Below are 17,880 nucleotides of genomic sequence, written 5' to 3' on the forward strand. Positions count from 1 at the left end.
CCCTCCAGTGACCGCTGCCGTTGGTGAGGCAGCGCGTGTGGCGACGCACCCTAGATCACTCCCACCCCCTTCCACCCTCCTAAAGCAAACTTCATTGTGCATACTAAAAAAAAAAATAATTAAAAAAAAAAAGTACCTTAAGTCTTTCTTTTTTTTTTTTTTCCCTTCCTTCCCCTTTCACTTTCTCCCCCCTCTGATTTTGTGAATTTGTACCCCCCAGCCTCCCTTTAATTAACTTATTCGTCAGCCTTCATGCTGGTGCTGGTGCTAATTATTTTTATGTCTAACTCTGACTAGAGCTGATGCTGGAGAGATAATTCTCTGCTTCCTTAACATCATTGAAGGTATGTGTTCGTCCATTTCTTGTAACCTTTAGGCGGGCAGGTTCTTGGAGGAATACCTGCCCACCGTGGGCCTTAATTGGATCCATCAATTTACGAAACTGCCACCTTCTATCCATGGTATCCCTACTGAGATCAGAGCGTGCAAAGAACGAAAACTCTCCTACAGCTATTGGAGAGTTAGGGCGGGCTCTCTGCCAAACCGCTTGCCGTAGAAGAAAGTTGCCGAAATGAATTAGAAAAGGACGTGGGAATTGATTTTCTCTATTCCTCTGAAACAGAGGCAAGCAATGGGCCCTCTGGATTTGCGAGTCCCAGTCCCAATCTGACAGATCCGGGAAGGCCTTCTGAAGCACCCCTACAATGTAGGCTCTAGGGTCTGAGCCCTCCGATCTCTCCGGAATACCGAAAAGTCTTAGGTTGGATCGCCTTTGGCGATTCTCCAAGTCCTCAACCTTTAGCTGTAGTACCTTCAACTGGTCGTTGTGCTTTTCCACATTCCCTACCAGTTTTGTGTTTGTCTCCTCCACCTGTACCACCCGTTCCTGAAGTTCTATAGTTTCTTGAGATATCCCCCCAATTTTAGCGGTAAGATCCTGTAGAGAGGATTGCATCTTATTATTGTCTTCTCTGAGTTGAAGATAATATTCCTGCGCTTCTGCCCGTTGATTGCTCAATTGTTTACTCAAAACCGTAAGTATTTTATCCAGGGAGGGGATGTCAGCTCCCGCACTTCTTGAATCAGTTGTAGGAGAGACTGGAGTGGAACCTGAAGATGTCTCCATTAAAGAGGAAGAGCTTGCTGTTGCATGGGAGGACAATTGCGTGACTGGAGGCAAGGCGTTGGCTTCATCCAATGAGGTTAGCTCCAAGTTATTAAGCGACCCGTTGGCTTGCTCTTGAAGTTGTAACTCTTCTATCTGGTCCGCCCGGGATGTGTTATCAGGGTCAGTCAAAAATCTTTTTTCCGGGGTGATCGTTATTGGCAAAGAGTCTGTAGGGCTTCCCCCTGACAACCTCAATGTCATAGTTTTAACCAAACCCTTTGCTACGATCCAGTTTCTGAGCGGGCTTTTCTCTGAGATATGCTTCTTCAGGGCTAAATTATTGCTTGTCTTTAGTTTTAGCCGTTTGGAGACGGCACCAGCCTTATTGCCTTTCTTTGCCTTTTGTTTGCCCTTAGTTTTATTCTTAGAAATGCACCCCCCCATTAGTAGATCAGCTGATGTGTCATCTTCGGTTTCTGATTCAACCTCATAGTCCTCATAAGAGTCCTGCTTAATATCCTCTGAAGTCAGCGTGTGTGCTACGTTTCCATTTAATACCCCGAGTTCATTAACCTGGTCTTCAGGTATCCCCTCTAAGTTGCTTGAGGTGGAATCGCCAGGGGCTAGCTTGAGTAGTGGGTTGGGTAGTGGCTTAGGAAGTATTTGTATAATTTTGCCGGCGTTGTCCTCCGATGCCATAGACTGTACACATGGAGGATCGATAGAGATTTTTTCGACGTTAGGATTAGAGTCGGCATCGAGGCTGCATAGAGTCATTGTTACATCACCCCGCTGTTGAGTTGCGCCGGGATTTATAGTTGTTTTTTTTTATATGTTGTGGAGCGGTCTCTTCTGCCACCCCCCCCCCCCGCCCCGTTTTTACTAGCATTTTTAGCCCCGTTTTGTCCGCTTTGGGAGCCAAACCCTTAATCTGTGACCCGGATGAAAAGAAGGGCGGCCTCAGTACCTGTTTAGTCACACCGGCTGTAGCTTTCTTTTCCCCCGCTGAGACAGGAACAGAAGCAGGAGACTCGCCGTTCCCCGGTGGAGCGCCATTGATGGGTGCTTCTGAGGTTTGTGAAGGGGTGGCCGCTACCATCGATATCGCCGTTGGAGTTGTAATGGCGGTAGTGTGGTGTCTTCGTAAAGAAACAAATGCGCAGAAGCATATAAGCAGATTCAAGGAGGTACTTTAATAAACCTCAGCCACAGGAGAAGATCGTCAACTGACAGCTGGAACCCTCATGTATTCCAGAATACAAGCATGAGAGGTTCCAGCACATTAAAGGTACAGGCATTGATATACATAGGCAACATCACACATCTCCCTCCCAAAGAGAAGTAAAAACAACAAGTTCTAACAGGGAAAAATTGCAAATACATAAAAATGAAGAGAACAAATCTATAATGAATAATCCCTTAAATAAGAGGGTAGTCTACGTACTCTTTGACATCTAGAAGAAGAAGAAGAAGAAGTATTTAAACCATCAGCAAAATTAGCAGTTGAAAGATGAAAACCTTGTCTTCCATAAGGAAAATCACGGACAGGAATTCTTGACTTAACCTCAACCACTCTACTCCTATTCCAAATTCTTCCATCCTCAGTTTTGATGGCATTCTTGAATACTTTCACTACAGCTCTCACATTAGTGTACTTAGACCAGGATCTGCAACCAATTGGAGCTTTAATACGAACAAGATCACCAACCAAGATCTTTTGTACATTCACACAATTTCTTTTATCAAAATAAGACTTTCTTTCATCCTGTTTCCTTTCTTCCTTCTTACGCCACTCACCAATTCCATTATCAATCAAACCCTTGTTGAGATTCATCCAACCAGGACACAACCAAGTGTTAGGAGCCCTCCCTTTAAACAAAACAAACGGGGAGCGTCCAGTAGTTGAATGAGGAGCAAAACGATAGGCATTTATTCTTTCTTGAAGAACAGATTTCCAATTTAGACCAGATGATCTTGCTAACTGTATAGCCTCTTTCAATGTTTTGTTAACCCTCTCTACTGCACCATTAGTTTCTGGGTGATATAAAGAACATTTTTTATGTAAAATACCAGATTTCTTTAAGAATTCTTCAAAAATTCTCGAGCAAAACTGTGGCCCATTATCAGAAAGAAGACTATTAGGAAAGCTCTCTTTTCTAAAAATGTTATCAAGAAACTTAATCACTTCCTCTGAAGTAATATCTCTCACAGCACTCACCTCAATCCACCTAGAGTACAAATCCATCAAAACCAAAAGATAAGGTGTATCACTTACACCTGATAAGGGACCAACAATATCTATTGCTAATTCATCCCAAGGATGACTTGGTAGAGATCTCTTGACCATGGGCATCTGCTTTGTCTTAAGTATTTTATCACTGGCACAGCACTCTGGACAATCCCTCACAAGTCTTTCAATTTCTAAGTCCATCCCTGGCCACCAAAATTGCATGTGTAAAATCTCTTTAGTCTTTACAATACCAAGATGCCCAGAGTGAGCATGTGACAAAAGTTTCTTCCTAATACCCAGAGGTGGTACCATTTTTGTACCCCGAGTTAAAAATCCAGAATTTATGGAAAGTTCATCAGAAACCAATGCCCATGGTTTCCCTAATCGTGAGTTATTACTCAAAGATAGCATCACACTTTTTATATCTTCATCCTTCTCAAGTTCATCTCTCCATTCTTTCTCCTCAATCGTTCCTTCTGTTATTTCACATACATTTATAGAGTCATCAGAAAATCCACAAACATCCTCTTCATCAAAATTTTCCTCACCTACCATTCTCGAGAGACAATCAGCAGATTTATTTGACGCACCTGGAATATAATCCACAGAGAAGTCAAACTCTTGTAATGAAACAATCCATTTCCTAATTCTCGAAGAAATCGCATCTAACCCCTTCTTATCAAAAACTTCTTTCAATGGCTTATGATCAGAGAGAACAAGTAATTTTGTCCCCCAAATTAAATTTCTCAATTTTCTCAGGGCCCAATAAATTGCAAGAGACTCTTTTTCTATAACGGAATAATTCAATTCCGAACCTCTTAAACATCTTGATGAACAACAAATTGTGATCCTCTCCATCTCTTTTTTGTACCAAAACAGCACCCAGACCTTTCTCACTTGCGTCAGTAAACAATATAGTAGGTAGCCCTGGCACAAATGCCTGGAGAGAGGGAGCCTTGTTCAATTCAAATTTTATACCCTCAAACTCTCTCTTACACTCATCCGGCCAGACATACTCTACGTTCCTTGCTGTTAACCTCCTCATAGACTGAGTTTTGTCCGCAAAACTACGAATAAATTTACCATAAAACTCCACCATGCCAAGAAAGGAAATCAGTTCATCCGTATTCTCTGGCTCTTTTACCTTGTTGATGGTGTCCACCAATTCCTTCTTCGGGAAAATTCCCTGATCAGTTATCCTATGGCCCAAGTATTTTACTTCCTTCACACCAAATTTGCACTTATTTTTCTTAAGTGTCATACCTGCATCCTCCAAACGCTTAAGTACAGTACAAACACTATCATAATGTTCATTCAAACTATTTCCATAAATAAGTAAATCATCCTGATAGCATCTCACACCAGGTAAACCTCTTAAAATCCTTTCCATAATCCTTTGGAAGACTGAAGCTGCGGAAACAAGGCCGAATGGCATTCTCTTATATCTATATGTGCCCATAGGGGTGATAAATGCAGTCAAATCTTGGGAATGATCATCTAATACAACCTGATGATAGGCTGAAGCGAGATCTAATGTGGTGAAAAACTTTGCACCTTCCAACGTGCTTACCATCTCGTCAATATTTGGAAGGGGAAATCTGTCAACAACCACTTCCTTATTTAATGCTCGGAGATCCACACAAAGTCTTATTTCTCCAGTTGGTTTCTTAACTATAACTACTGGAGCCAACCATTCAGTAGCTTCTACCTGTTCAATCACATCATTCTTCAACAACTTTTCTATCTCTTCTTTCACTTTCTCTTGTTCCATCAAAGGTATTCTTCTCACTTTTGCTACTATGGGTGTTGCACACTCTCTTAATTTGATGTGATGTTTATAACCTTTCAAGCAGCCCAAACCTTCTCTAAATACCTTGGGAAACCTATTAGTTAAATCTTCACACAATTTGTTTTCAATATCATTCATGACAACAGTGTCTATTTATTGGATCTGTACTTGAGGAATAGCATTCGGATTCAAAGTTACCCCAAGTTGTCCCTGATGTACCCAACCTAATAGTGTATCCCCTTTCTTTGCAACATAGATTTTGCCCACAATTTTCCTGCTCCCTAGTTCTATCTCTGCCATAAAACAACTAACCATTTTAATTGGTTTATCTGAATACCCAAGAGGTCTTACATCTGATTTCATCATCCTTACTTTTCCTGCAAAGTGTTTGTCAAAAAGATCTTCATCATTTAAGGTAATGCGAGAGCAAGTATCAAATTTGAAGTTAATCATCACATTTCCTACTTTTACATCATGTTTTGGATGATCAGACATGTCACGTTTTATTTCAAAGGTAATGGTTCTAACTTGTGATTGAGACTGACTCCAACGTTTCCTTGACATTTCTGGTCTAAACACTTTTGTTCTACAATATCTTCCATAATGACCTTTCTTACCACAAACATTGCATGAAACTCTTAAAGCTGGACAAATTGGAGAGTTAGCTAAATGACTCATTTGTCCACATCTAAAACATGTAAATGTGTTACTCTGCCCCATAACATTGTTTTGACTCATATAATTTGATCCCAAATTTTCTTTTCCTGAATCACTTTGTGTTTCATTTTTTTCATGCTTCTTTACTTGACAAACTATTTCTTCAACTTTAGTTTCATCTTTCTTTTCAATTATTGAACCTTTCTCTTTTTCTTTTTTTAATTCTCCAACACACTTCGTCATATGTTCAACCTGTTTTGCTAAACCCAAGACCTCTTCAAGTGGTGGTTCGTCTTTCAGCCAAAGTTCCTTTCTTATTTCATCATGTGCACACCTAAGTACAAATTGATCTCTGATCCTTTCATCAAGAGTCAATCCAAAATTACATGAGGATGCTAACTTTCTTAGTGATGACACATATTCCTACACAGTCTCATCTCTTTTCTGTTCCCTTAAGCCAAAATAACGCTCCATAATAGTACTGACTCTTGGAAGATAATGTTTATCAAGTTGAGCAATTGCAATTTCATATTCATTCAGGTTGCGTTGTTCTCCAGGAGATAAATCTGGAAGATGTTCCAGCACATCTTGTCCTTCCCCTCCTAAACAATGAAGAAGAAGAGCAAGCTTCCTTTCGGCACTTAAATTAGTACCGCATACCCTTGCGTAGTTCGCAAAAATCTTTTTCCATTTGTTCCATTTTATGTTTGGTTCTCCTGGAGTATTTAAAAAGAAAGCAGGCTGAGTTACATTCTGCATTTTATTTTATTTATTTTTTGAGTGAGTTCCTTTAATATTTATTTTTTATTTTTTATTACTCTTCCTTTGATTTTTTTTTACACTTTTAGTTTATTTCACAAAGAAAGTACATCTTTTCCTTTTTGTTCCTTTAATAAAGCCTTTAATTTCATTCAATTCTGTAGAATAGAAGGTATTTTTTCCCTTTGTTTTATTATGATGAAGTTTCTTCTTTATTTTCCTCTATGATGTAAATTAGAATCTTCTGATTAAGTAAAAGGACTTCACAGGATTCTTTTCCTTCCAAACGTTCTTTTCCTCTCAGCGCATTCCTTTTTCATGTGATTGTCTTTTAAACATTCTTTTCCTCTTAGCGAACTTTTATCCCAGCTGATTATTGTTTACAGAATGTTTATTTTCACTTGACAGAAGCTCACGCGTATTTGTCAAAGTGTGCGCAAGACAATTCACAGCGCGAGAGATTTACAGCGCGAGAGATGAAATGTCACGTCTCTTAGCTCGCGCGTCTTCATCAAATTATGCGCAAGCCAGGCCTCAGCGCGAGAGATGAGCGCGAGGGACACCCGTTATTTTATACGATGTTTCTTTCTAACATTTCTTCACAACATTTCTTTACTTTATATCCTTATTTCTTTCAAACCGCCCACCTTACTCCTCACCGTACGTTTCTTTGTTTCTAATCCGCCGCTGGGAAGACACCGCTTCCTTTCACTTTCTTATCTGCCGCTGGAGGAGTAAACAAGTCGTTTTTCTTTTTCTTCCTGCGTTGAGGTGAAATTATGGGTTCACCCGATCGTCGCCATAATAATGTGGTGTCTTCGTAAAGAAACAAATGCGCAGAAGCATATAAGCAGATTCAAGGAGGTACTTTAATAAACCTCAGCCACAGGAGAAGATCGTCAACTGACAGCTGGAACCCTCATGTATTCCAGAATACAAGCATGAGAGGTTCCAGCACATTAAAGGTACAGGCATTGATATACATAGGCAACATCACAGGTAGCAGTTGAAGAGGTAACAACCAGGGGAGGGGCAGTCACCACCGCCGTTGTTACAGTGGCCGCCTCCACCACTACCGCCTGTTTGCTGTTCCGTGTTTGGCGTGGCGGCATCTGTGCGGGGTTCTTCGGGGACATCCTTCGGATCCAGTACACGCCGGCAGTCAATCGCCGGCTGATAGCGGGGCCAAAGCAACTGATCGCAGAGCTACTAATCCGCCCTCCCAGCAGCTGCCGTAGCAGCCAAGCGGCATCCAGGAGCAAAAGCATCGGCTAATCAGGACACAAAAGCCGTCATCAAAGGGTCTATATAGCTCGACCCCGGGATGGTTCCATCGGTTCCATCGGTGTTCCCCGTTTCTCCGTAAGCTCTAGGAGGAAAGGAGAGCGGAGCTCACAGGTGAGTCAGCCGGCACGGATCCTCACTCCGCCATTTTGGATCCGCCCTCTCAAAGGAACATCTGGGCCTCCGGTATCTTTACACCAAAAACTGCCTTACTTTTAATCAGGGCCCCAGTCTTTCGTGGAATAAAGGAGAGAAATAGAAGCAAAGAGTTGGCACAGTCCGCTATTGTTTTCGGTTTACACATCATGGTAGTTTACCTTATGGTTGTAACCATTTTAGAGTTCTTAATCATGGTCCTACTTTAAAAGTTGACGGCCTTCACATTTTCCTTCACAAGGTCAAACTTCAATCATTTGTTTATCCAAGGATTACTATATTAAGTATTAATATTTTCAGACATCTTAATTACTAATAGAAAATACCATCCTTTAAATGAGGTAGGTTTTCTTTAGAAGTAGTATGGTGACATTATGCATAGCATGTAGGCAATCTTGACTTTTGACGCTCATGATCGTGCTATTAAAGGTACCTCTTCAGAGAAGTTACACCTGTGTTTCCATTAATCCTGCTGTTGGTTTGTGCTAATTACCCTATTTCCAGTATCTGATGACCAACAACTGCGACCAGGTCCTTCTTCATGGAACAGACCCACTATACTTAGTAGTTAGGCTACTCCAGATCAGTGTCATACATTCCTCCGAACTAGGTATATCATGTGGGCGGCCAAGGCAGGTTCCTTTGTCAAGACCGATCTATTTTGGCGGAAAATGTTCTGCATCCAAGCAAGGTCAGATAACATTGAACTTTTTAGAAACTAACCTTACAAGATCCTCACTCACTAGATGCATTTTACCTAAATGGAACTAAAATACGTGTTTGAACAGATGTATTAAGCAGTTACATCACAACACTTAAGGTCCTCAGGTTCGCTGTCTCTTTTCGTCACCAAAGTGGTCACAGTATTCATGAAGGCAATGTTTTCTGCCACTTGTCAAATTTGGTGCTTAATTTTGTGCTAGAGGACATCTTGAAGAGTTCACAATGTGTCCTTGTAGATGCTTTTCTGGAAGACTGCTTTCTTGCTAGTTGTTAGCTTGATTTATGGCTGAAATTCTGACTTATTCTGTCAAAGGAAATGTTTCGAACTTCAGCAAAGCTACTCTGACTCATTCCACATTTCATGCTGACTACAGTTCACCTCACTAAGAAAGGAGCCCTTACTAAAGTTTATTCCACAGCCTTCCTCGGAAGCCGAAATTCCCTTACATCCTTTTGATTTCAATGTACATGGATAAAACTAAAGACTTTAATAGATCTAACCAGTTGTTCTCCAAACAAAGCATTTCTTGCTCGCTTGCATCACTCTTTTACATACCAGTTGGGAGACCGCTGAAAGGTAAGGTAGGGCCCCACTCCACCAAAGGCCAGGTTCCTCTTAATATTGCTAAACAATGAACGTGAACATCTACCCATACCTACATGAAGCATTATTGTCTCAACATCCTGTCCAGATTGGAAACTACACTGGTATTTCAATAACTTTAGCTTCATCATGCTTTCCATTGTTATTACTTTTTGCTGTATTGTTTTTGAAATATTAATTCAAGCGTGTGATACAATGATAGATCTTATGCTTGATTATAAATAAACTAATTTCCTTTGACTCCAGTTGTCCAGGTTTGGCATTTTTCAAGTATTTCACATGCTACTGTTCACTTTCCCATATCAAGAGGATCTAATGATTATACTCTTTTTTGCCCAAGAACTATGATCAATGGAAACTTTGGAGGGGAACATGTGTCCTTTCACCCAATTGTCCACAGTTTAGGCTATAAAGTGACTTGGAGAGGCTACATAATGTGCACAGCTAAAGCGATGTTAAATAAGTGCATGTGAACACTGCTCTTTAAATACTGACTACTGAGAATTCCAAGCCTAACCACAGGAAATAATTCAACCATGCGAATCTAAAAAATATACCAACATTGCTGAATGGTATTTATAAGTAAGTAACTTATCTCTTTCAAAGAATACAAGAGTAAACTGAAAAGATGAAGATCTAAGTCTGATAAGGAATGTCAGTGCTCGACATGCCTGTTAATTTTGGTGTTTTTACTTTCCAAGGACAGGCTCTTTTGAATTCCAGGGATCCCCATTTTGCCTAGATTGTCTTGTCCTTCCGATAAGAAGGAATGGCCAAGCATCAAAGACAGTCAAAATGTGTGATTGTCCTGAAAGATGTTGCTAGGCGGTCTCAGGAGCTTAGCATTGCAGTAAATAGACGTGGTTCCTATAATGCAAGGATTGTTGCAATTGACTGGGGATCATGGATCAACCCCCATTACATTTGGTTGAGTATCCTTGGTGGACAAGAGACCCCCTTATGTGACTGGGGCTAATTGGTGTCCCATTGACAGAATTTGTACTTTGGGGGATTTACTTGGAAATGGGAGTCTCACTTTCCTGCAGTGTGTAATTCCTTTGTAGTATTATTTATATGGGGCAACACAATACATGCATCAATTTGGGGTCTCTTGGTGCACTCGTCATTTCCATATAGTTTGGATCGTCTCCACTGGGGTAGAGTGGCATATTAGAATGTCTATAAAGAGTTGCTCTATTTAGTGTTCTTAAATAGAAATTCTGCACAAATATGAAACTATCAAAATACTTTGTACTCATAAGCTTTGTAGCTTGGTTTGTAAATGTATGTTCAATTAGATTTTTTTCAATAATCTGGCCTGCATTTTTGATGTATAAAGCACGTCTGTATTTAAGAAAGTGGTGCTCATTTGTTTAGGTAACTTTGCGGATGGTTATGTGGAGATGCCCTCCAGTCCAACTGCCCAGAATTCTCCAGAATCTCCAGCTTGTGGGAGCAGTATTGTGAAAGTTCCATCTGGCATCTTTGATCGCATTGGCCGAAAGAGCAGTGGAGGTATGTTGTGTGTGAACAATAGTACATAAGGATGTAGCAGAGTAAACTGTGAGGCAATTTCCACTGACTAGTAAATCATGAGGACATGCAGAGTGCTTTCAGTACCAGCGATCAACAGCAAAATATTTTTACAGCTTTTTTTGGTTTATACGAATATATTTATTACATTGTATAATGTCGTATTTTGACAAATAAAATTATTTAAAAGTTGCCATCAATTCTCACCACCCCCCCAACCATTGTATGATGGAATAACGCATGCCAAAAGAAAGCATGCATTTATAACGCCGTCGTTACTTTGCAAGCATGTTTAGAGTGCATTCCTTTACAACTAAAACCTTTTCCACTCATATACCTTTACCACGCCTGCCTGTACAACGTAATTTTCGTGGTAAAGGCATGCTTGGTAAGGATGTAATGGTAAGTAAAATCCATATATGTGTTTTACCACAAAAACTCCTGGAGTTTGCGAGCCTGCCATGCACTGCTTTCCAGGAATTTAGGTGCGTGTGATGGACACGGGTGTGTCAGACTTTGTTTTCGTCACAGCTGAATGACTGAGATGCGTACTGTTTGTTTGTTGCAGTGGCAACATAGGAAGTGTCAGCAGCATTGTAGACAGTGTGTCAGTGGGGGCGGACTCCGGTGCTCGAAAAGATTGCTTGTTCTTTTTAGAAGAGAGTCCGGGATGATATAACATACCTCTTTGTCCTGTTCCTTGTAAAGTAAAGGATTTATTAAAATGGGAGCTTTGGACGCTTGTCTGTGAGTCTCCTCAGGAGTCAAGTTTTCTGAAGGAGTGAGTACAACGTTCCCGTATGGTTTGGTAAGTGTAAAAGTATTTTTTGTGTGATGATGTGGTGAGTTCATTTGTAAATGCTAAAGCTGTACTCCAAGACCAAATCTCTCTCCTCTTCCTGACCCGGTATGATTCACACATAGTACACTTTACGTACATTGAACATGTGTGTGATTGAGCCTGCAAAAACGCTAATGCCTTTACCATTCATGCTTTTACAATGACATTCGTTGTAAAGGCATATTTTGTTGAAAAACCTGCATGACAAAGGCTTGCGAAAAGACACATTCGGGGTAAAGCCTTCGTTGTATAGGCATGCGTGATTAAGCCTTTGTTGCAAATGCTGTTGCCCCACTACTCCCCAATATATTGATAAATGTATTGTTTATAGCAAGTGTGGCTATAGATTCTCATGCTCTGCATACTCCTGCCATCAAGAGTTTTGCCTGGAAGTTTTGAGTCACAAGATCGGTTAGGACTCCACCCTTGGACCACAATGCACTAGAGCAAATATTCCACCTTAGATGGTTTTCTTCTGCCATTGGGTTCAGACATTCAGTGACAGCCTCAGGACAGACTCATTCTTCTTGGGATTCTTAAGGGTCATCTTTCAAGTTTTCAAACCCTGTGAGTTTGAAAACAATTGCTGACTATTTTGTGCCTGGCCAGAGGACACAGTGCACCAGAATTGGGCACCAACACATTTGACAGATGGGACTTCAGTGCTTCAGATTATATTTGGGATAGTGACTGTTGGGAGTGGTGGGATAGTGTTATGAATGGATACCTTTTGAGTTTCTCTTTAGGTGCAACACCAAATACGCCATATCAGACCAAAACGGCGTGAGCAGACACCTGTTGAGCATTCTGCTGCAAGAAAACCCTCCTGCACCAAAGACTAAGGCGCTGGGTGCCTCAGAGACATATTCTGGCTAGAAGATATGTTCGGAACTGAGAAGGAAAAAGGGGGTCCATCCCTCAGGCTTCCCAGCTGCCTGTGGGCATGTGAGCCAAGAGATAGCATTCTCTGGGGTCTCTAAAGTTGAGCACATGAAGGCCGAGTGCCTAGCTCTGAAGCTCTGGTAATGAAAACTAGGTCTACACCGAAGGACACAGTCCTGCTGCAGTCCCAGCAAGGTCAGTTCTCTCGACCTCCTAAGTCTTCCCAGACCAAGGCAGACCACATCTCCTGAGGGAGTTAAGGCATTGTTGCCAGAGACCAGCCTGTAAGGCATCAACATTCAGGTCCGGCTCCTCAGTCTCTCTTCTCCAAATCGAAGTGGCGCGATTCTTGTGTTCAAAGACCCAGGTCTGCAGGGTTTAGTTTCCTAACCTGCATGTGCAAGGCCTTGGTTCAGTGCACCATCACCAAGTAAGAAGTCAGTTTTTTTCTGCAGTCCCATACAACCCACAGAGCATTCCTGCAAGTGTGGAGTTTATGCACAAAGATGGCCCAGCACCCTTCAAATGTTTATCACAATATTCAAAGACGTTTTCACAAATATTTATATCACAAACAACTCATGGATGATCAAATGTTTTCCCAAGGAGAAGTCAAAGTGAAGGCTCTCCAGTTTAAAATGGGTTCTTTATTCAGATTTCTTTTTAAAAACGGATAGCCAACGCGTTTCGTCTGTTACCGGACTTCTTCAGGGCTATAAAAATACAAAAACATGAAAGTGCTATTTACAATGGTGTAGACAAACATTTAAAAACACTTTATGACAAAAACCAGATTTTTGCATATAACAATGTCTGTCCATAGTCCCCAAATACAATAAATTCTTTCCTGGGAAAACCTTCTTTCCAAATACTTTTATAAATACACAATAGTCAGGAACACACACACTAACATTAACGGCAGAAATACCCGCTATACATTTGTCAAAGTCTCTTATTCTTACACGTTTAGATTGACAGTCCATAAACATAGTGATAATACCTTTTATTTCATCATGGTAGTCGTAATTCAAATCTTAATATTGAAAATAGTCAGTCAATCTGTAAATCAAATAATGTCTATGGTTACACGTCACAAAGGTATTATTCACAAGGGTATTCAAAACAACTGTCATTATTCAGATCCCTTATATTAATAAACCTTAGTCAGACACTATTTTCAACCAATTTACAGTCCATTGGTCATATCCAGCTCTTACTACATTATCATCTTAAAGTTTAATTATCTATCAGATTTTAGTTCTAAACCACTGATCCTAACTTTTTAACACATTAACACTTAATTCAAGAAAAGAGTGGTCTGTGTAATCCAATATCGATTTAAGTTCAAGAGTGATTGCTCTGACGAAGTATAAAGCCTGAACAAAAAAGTAAACACATAACAGTGTGTGAGACATTTACACCTGCCTGATGTGCAACAATCCTAAATATCAAAGGTGAATCAACATTTTATTTTGTACAGTAACACGAAATGTGGCAACCAATTCGTTCAGCAAAATATGGACTTATGTGCACATTTATCATGATAAATATGCCACATTCAAATTATACCAAGCACTTCCATAGTCAATTCGGATTCTTTTTAGTTTGACTGGGGCTTTTTGCTTAAGAATCCAAACAAGTTCTCCCCAACACCGACCTCTATTCTGAATCTGAGCAGATTCTCCTCATCATACCTCTCTATTTTGTGACGTATTAAAGTTTATCAATCGTAGTTTCAGAGCAATTCCGTTTTATATATGTGTGGCGGCCATCTAGTAATAGGTCGCATATCCCGTAGTGAACATAATCCATTTAGTACTCCTATTTAGATTTACCCACATTTTCAGTTAGACTAAACACTACCAAGTTGTATACGTAGAATTTTAAGTCCAGAAACTAGGTCTACGAAGTTGCAACCCAAACCGACTCATCCCACATTCAGGCTCCTATTTACAGTGAGTAAGACAGCCATTTTACAACAAATGAAGTCTCCCACAGAAAACGGAGTCCTGTTCGCACTCTCGTTTCGATGAAACTACATTTCAGGCTTAAACCAACACACTCCCGAGTTATATTCGTAAATCCCAAACAATTTAATTATAACCATAACGAAAAGACAGCCCACGTTGCCCTATACTGCCCCCTCATTACTCCCACTCACCACAAATGTCAGCAAACTGTTCTACATGTGGTCATCTGGTTTCAATGACTCCCCTGTAAACGCACATTTGTATATGATTCCTAAGCCAATTAACCAGATAATTAATACAAATTATCTGTTTTTAGACTCAATAGGCTTAAATCCGTCGCCTTCCTAATGACATATCTGTCAAACTATGACAGACGCCATCTTAGTGTGGTAGAAGTTCAACGCTGCAGATAAAGCACAATGGGCACCGTCACATAAGGGTTATATACCCCAAATACTCCCTCATTACCATTAGTACACGCAGAGAAGTAGTCAGAATTTGTTCAGTCCTAAGGCCAATTAGACTTACACCACTCGCCTATATCGGTCAGATCATAATCGGCGCCATCTTTGAATGGTTTGATTCAGCGCAACAATTGTAATTCGGTGGGCGCCATCTTTAAACGATTATGCTACCTTATCTCTCACTCATTTCTCTATACTAAGCCAGCGCTGTATTCTAAAAGATATGTGAATCCTATTTACTTTTTCCAATTTATAAGATGTCTCAAACATTTAGCTTTTTAACTGATTAAATCCAACGCAACAATTAAGGTACACTGGGCATTGTCATCAATGGTTATACGCCCCTAAATCTCTCTCATTTCCTGTCACCTATGTCAGTCCAACCATAACCGACGCCATCTTAGAACGGTTAAATTCAACACAAAGCCTGTAATACAGTGGGTGCCATCTTTAAAGGATCACGTTTCCCTATCTCTCTCTCATCTTACTTGATACTACATTGGTGCTGTTTATAGAAAGAAAAGTGAATCCTATTTATTGGCACTAAGTTATGTAGTGTAGTTCCTATATTCCCAATAGGCTCTGCGCATTGGAATAACATAAACGGTAGTTTAGACGTAGGACTGAGGTCGACTAGGTCTCTACTGAATATGTTAGACTTAATTAGGTATGCCAGCTAGCTCAGAGGTCACTAGAAACTTTCTCGAATGAACAGGGAGGAGTTAACTTCCCTGGTTAGACAAGAAGGGATTAGTTTCTGACAAACGCATAAACATGACCACTTTGCTCCGTCCAGAATAAGGAGTATATCTCCAGAGTCGTGTGAAAACAATAGATAGCTATTTCACTCAGTCAATCATGCATGCCTAGTTTCACCAGAGTGCAGAGAAATAGAGAGGCGGGCGTTTTCAATAAAAGTTATTTATTGAGCAGTCTTCTTTCTCATGCAAGAGAAATGAATTGCCACAATTGCAATACTTATCATAAAGTAAAGTGTGTACAGTAAAAGGAGTATTATGAAATAATACTGTAAAAGCATTGATATGGTTTCTGAGCCATATGATACTTAATACGGATAAAATATATACAATACATACAATGATAAAAGTTGACTAAACGTACTCAACTGGTGCTTCTAAAATACGCCTACCCCAGTGTACCTAACCTAAGCCTAGTACGTGGGAAGGAGTAAGTGAGCTGCAGTTTAAGTTGTTAGTTTTGCCAAGAATCTGAATCAAGAATTCTCTAAGGATCTAATCGGCTCCGTACCTTGGTTTTAGAATGAAGGAGGTCTTGTATCTCGTTCTCAGGACTCGATCTCCCAGTAACCCGCAAGGGTGACTGGAAACACTGGAGCTGGATTTTCTCGGCAGGAGAAAAGACAGCGTCTCTCTCAGTGCGTCAAATGGGAGGGTCGGCTTCCTTCGGCACTCGCATCAGCTGGGCTTTGGGTAAGTAGGTAACCACTCTAACTCCAAATCACTGTGTCTTGCTAAAGGCAAATGCTGGTATATTTATACCTGGAAGGTGCCTTGTTTGACGTAAGGTTGGACATAAGACGTCACTAAGAACTGTCACTAAGAACTGGCAGTTCTTTCAGGACTCTCAGGAGTTCTAGGACAAATCAAAACAAAAGCAGGGGGAATTCCCGGGCTGCTGGAGGTTTGGTTTGTTTAAAGAACGCGTTGTACTTTCTAGGAGTCTAGGGAAGTAGCCTTGCCATATTTGAACTGCATTGGCTATGACTAAATATGGATATGATTCTCATGCCTTTATAAGGATATGATTTGTTATAACCACATAAGGGCATAAATCGGGAATATTTAATTAGGGTTCTAGATACATTCACAACACCCACTCCACGTATAATGTCCATCATTACTAAATACTAAGCAATATATAAACATATAAGTATGCATGTGTTTTCCAGCCCACCCCAAAATACATCAAATGCATTTGAAATGGTATAGCTACGCGAAAATGAGTATTATACTGTACGCTTTCAAACAGTGGTATCATTCAGATAAAATGTTGTTCATTTAGAATGTTGACTGAATGAATCACGAAAATTACATTCATGTAATGGCTCTTAATACAGAAGAAAAAGGTTGAGACCATTTCATCACATATTTATACAAGATTGTACATGTGCTAGAGGCTGATTACAAATATTGTCTCTAGAGTCTCTAAAAATAGAAGTTCTGTTCTCTAAGAATAGTTCTACTTTAAGCAGAGTATCATGTGCCAAAAAAAAGGTAAATATTTTGGAAATTGGGAAAAATAATTTTGCTTTCATGGGAAAAAATAGTTCCAAATGTTTTCAGCAGTGCTGTTTATCCAAACTGAAGGCCGAATTCAAAGTTCAGGGAACGCTGTGTGCTCGCTATTTCAAATATTATTCTCGTTGTTAGGAGAGAACATTACCTCAGATAGGCCAGCAAAAAACGCGTCTACCACAGTAGGTGAAAGTTGGGCCAACTCCGAAAAAGTGGAAATAGTGCATATATGCGATGCATTGCCATCATCGGTGTTTAGATCAGCAATGGTCACGGAAGGTTGTACCTGTGTGGTGCCGCTTTCATCTCGTACTTCACCACCACCTAATCATAATGGTGAAGTCTCAACGAATGCCGTCATCAGAATAGGTAGCCGCTGGGGACAACACGTTGCATGAGTCGTTACCGGACCGAGCAAAGCATCGATATCCATTGGTACTGCTGATGGTGGTGTAAAACAGACATCCAACACGCATTCTTCTCCGCATAGCAGACATCGAAGCACAGGTAAGATGCAATTTTGCCAGATTGGTCTGAATGAAAGAAACCAGGTAGTATTCAGATCTCTTAGCTGGGCCAATCCGAGGACCTTAGGGATACGGTC

At 40.4% G+C, this 17,880-nt stretch overlaps 1 protein-coding gene across 2 annotated transcripts in view; it reads left to right on the forward strand.

Annotated features, from left to right (window-relative positions):
* DENND4C (DENN domain containing 4C) overlaps positions 1-17,880 on the forward strand; it is a 1,503,495-nt gene that overhangs the window by 1,000,395 nt on the left and 485,220 nt on the right. For both annotated transcript variants that reach the window (XM_086951990.1, XM_086951991.1), the window contains exon 24: positions 10,688-10,825. In XM_086951990.1, coding sequence (XP_086808116.1) covers positions 10,688-10,825 — 138 coding nt within the window. The remainder of the gene's footprint in view (positions 1-10,687; positions 10,826-17,880) is intronic.

The sequence above is a fragment of the Lissotriton vulgaris genome, unplaced genomic scaffold (genome assembly GCF_964263255.1).
Source record: "Lissotriton vulgaris unplaced genomic scaffold, aLisVul1.2 SCAFFOLD_247, whole genome shotgun sequence".
In the NCBI taxonomy this organism is placed as follows: domain Eukaryota; kingdom Metazoa; phylum Chordata; class Amphibia; order Caudata; family Salamandridae; genus Lissotriton; species Lissotriton vulgaris.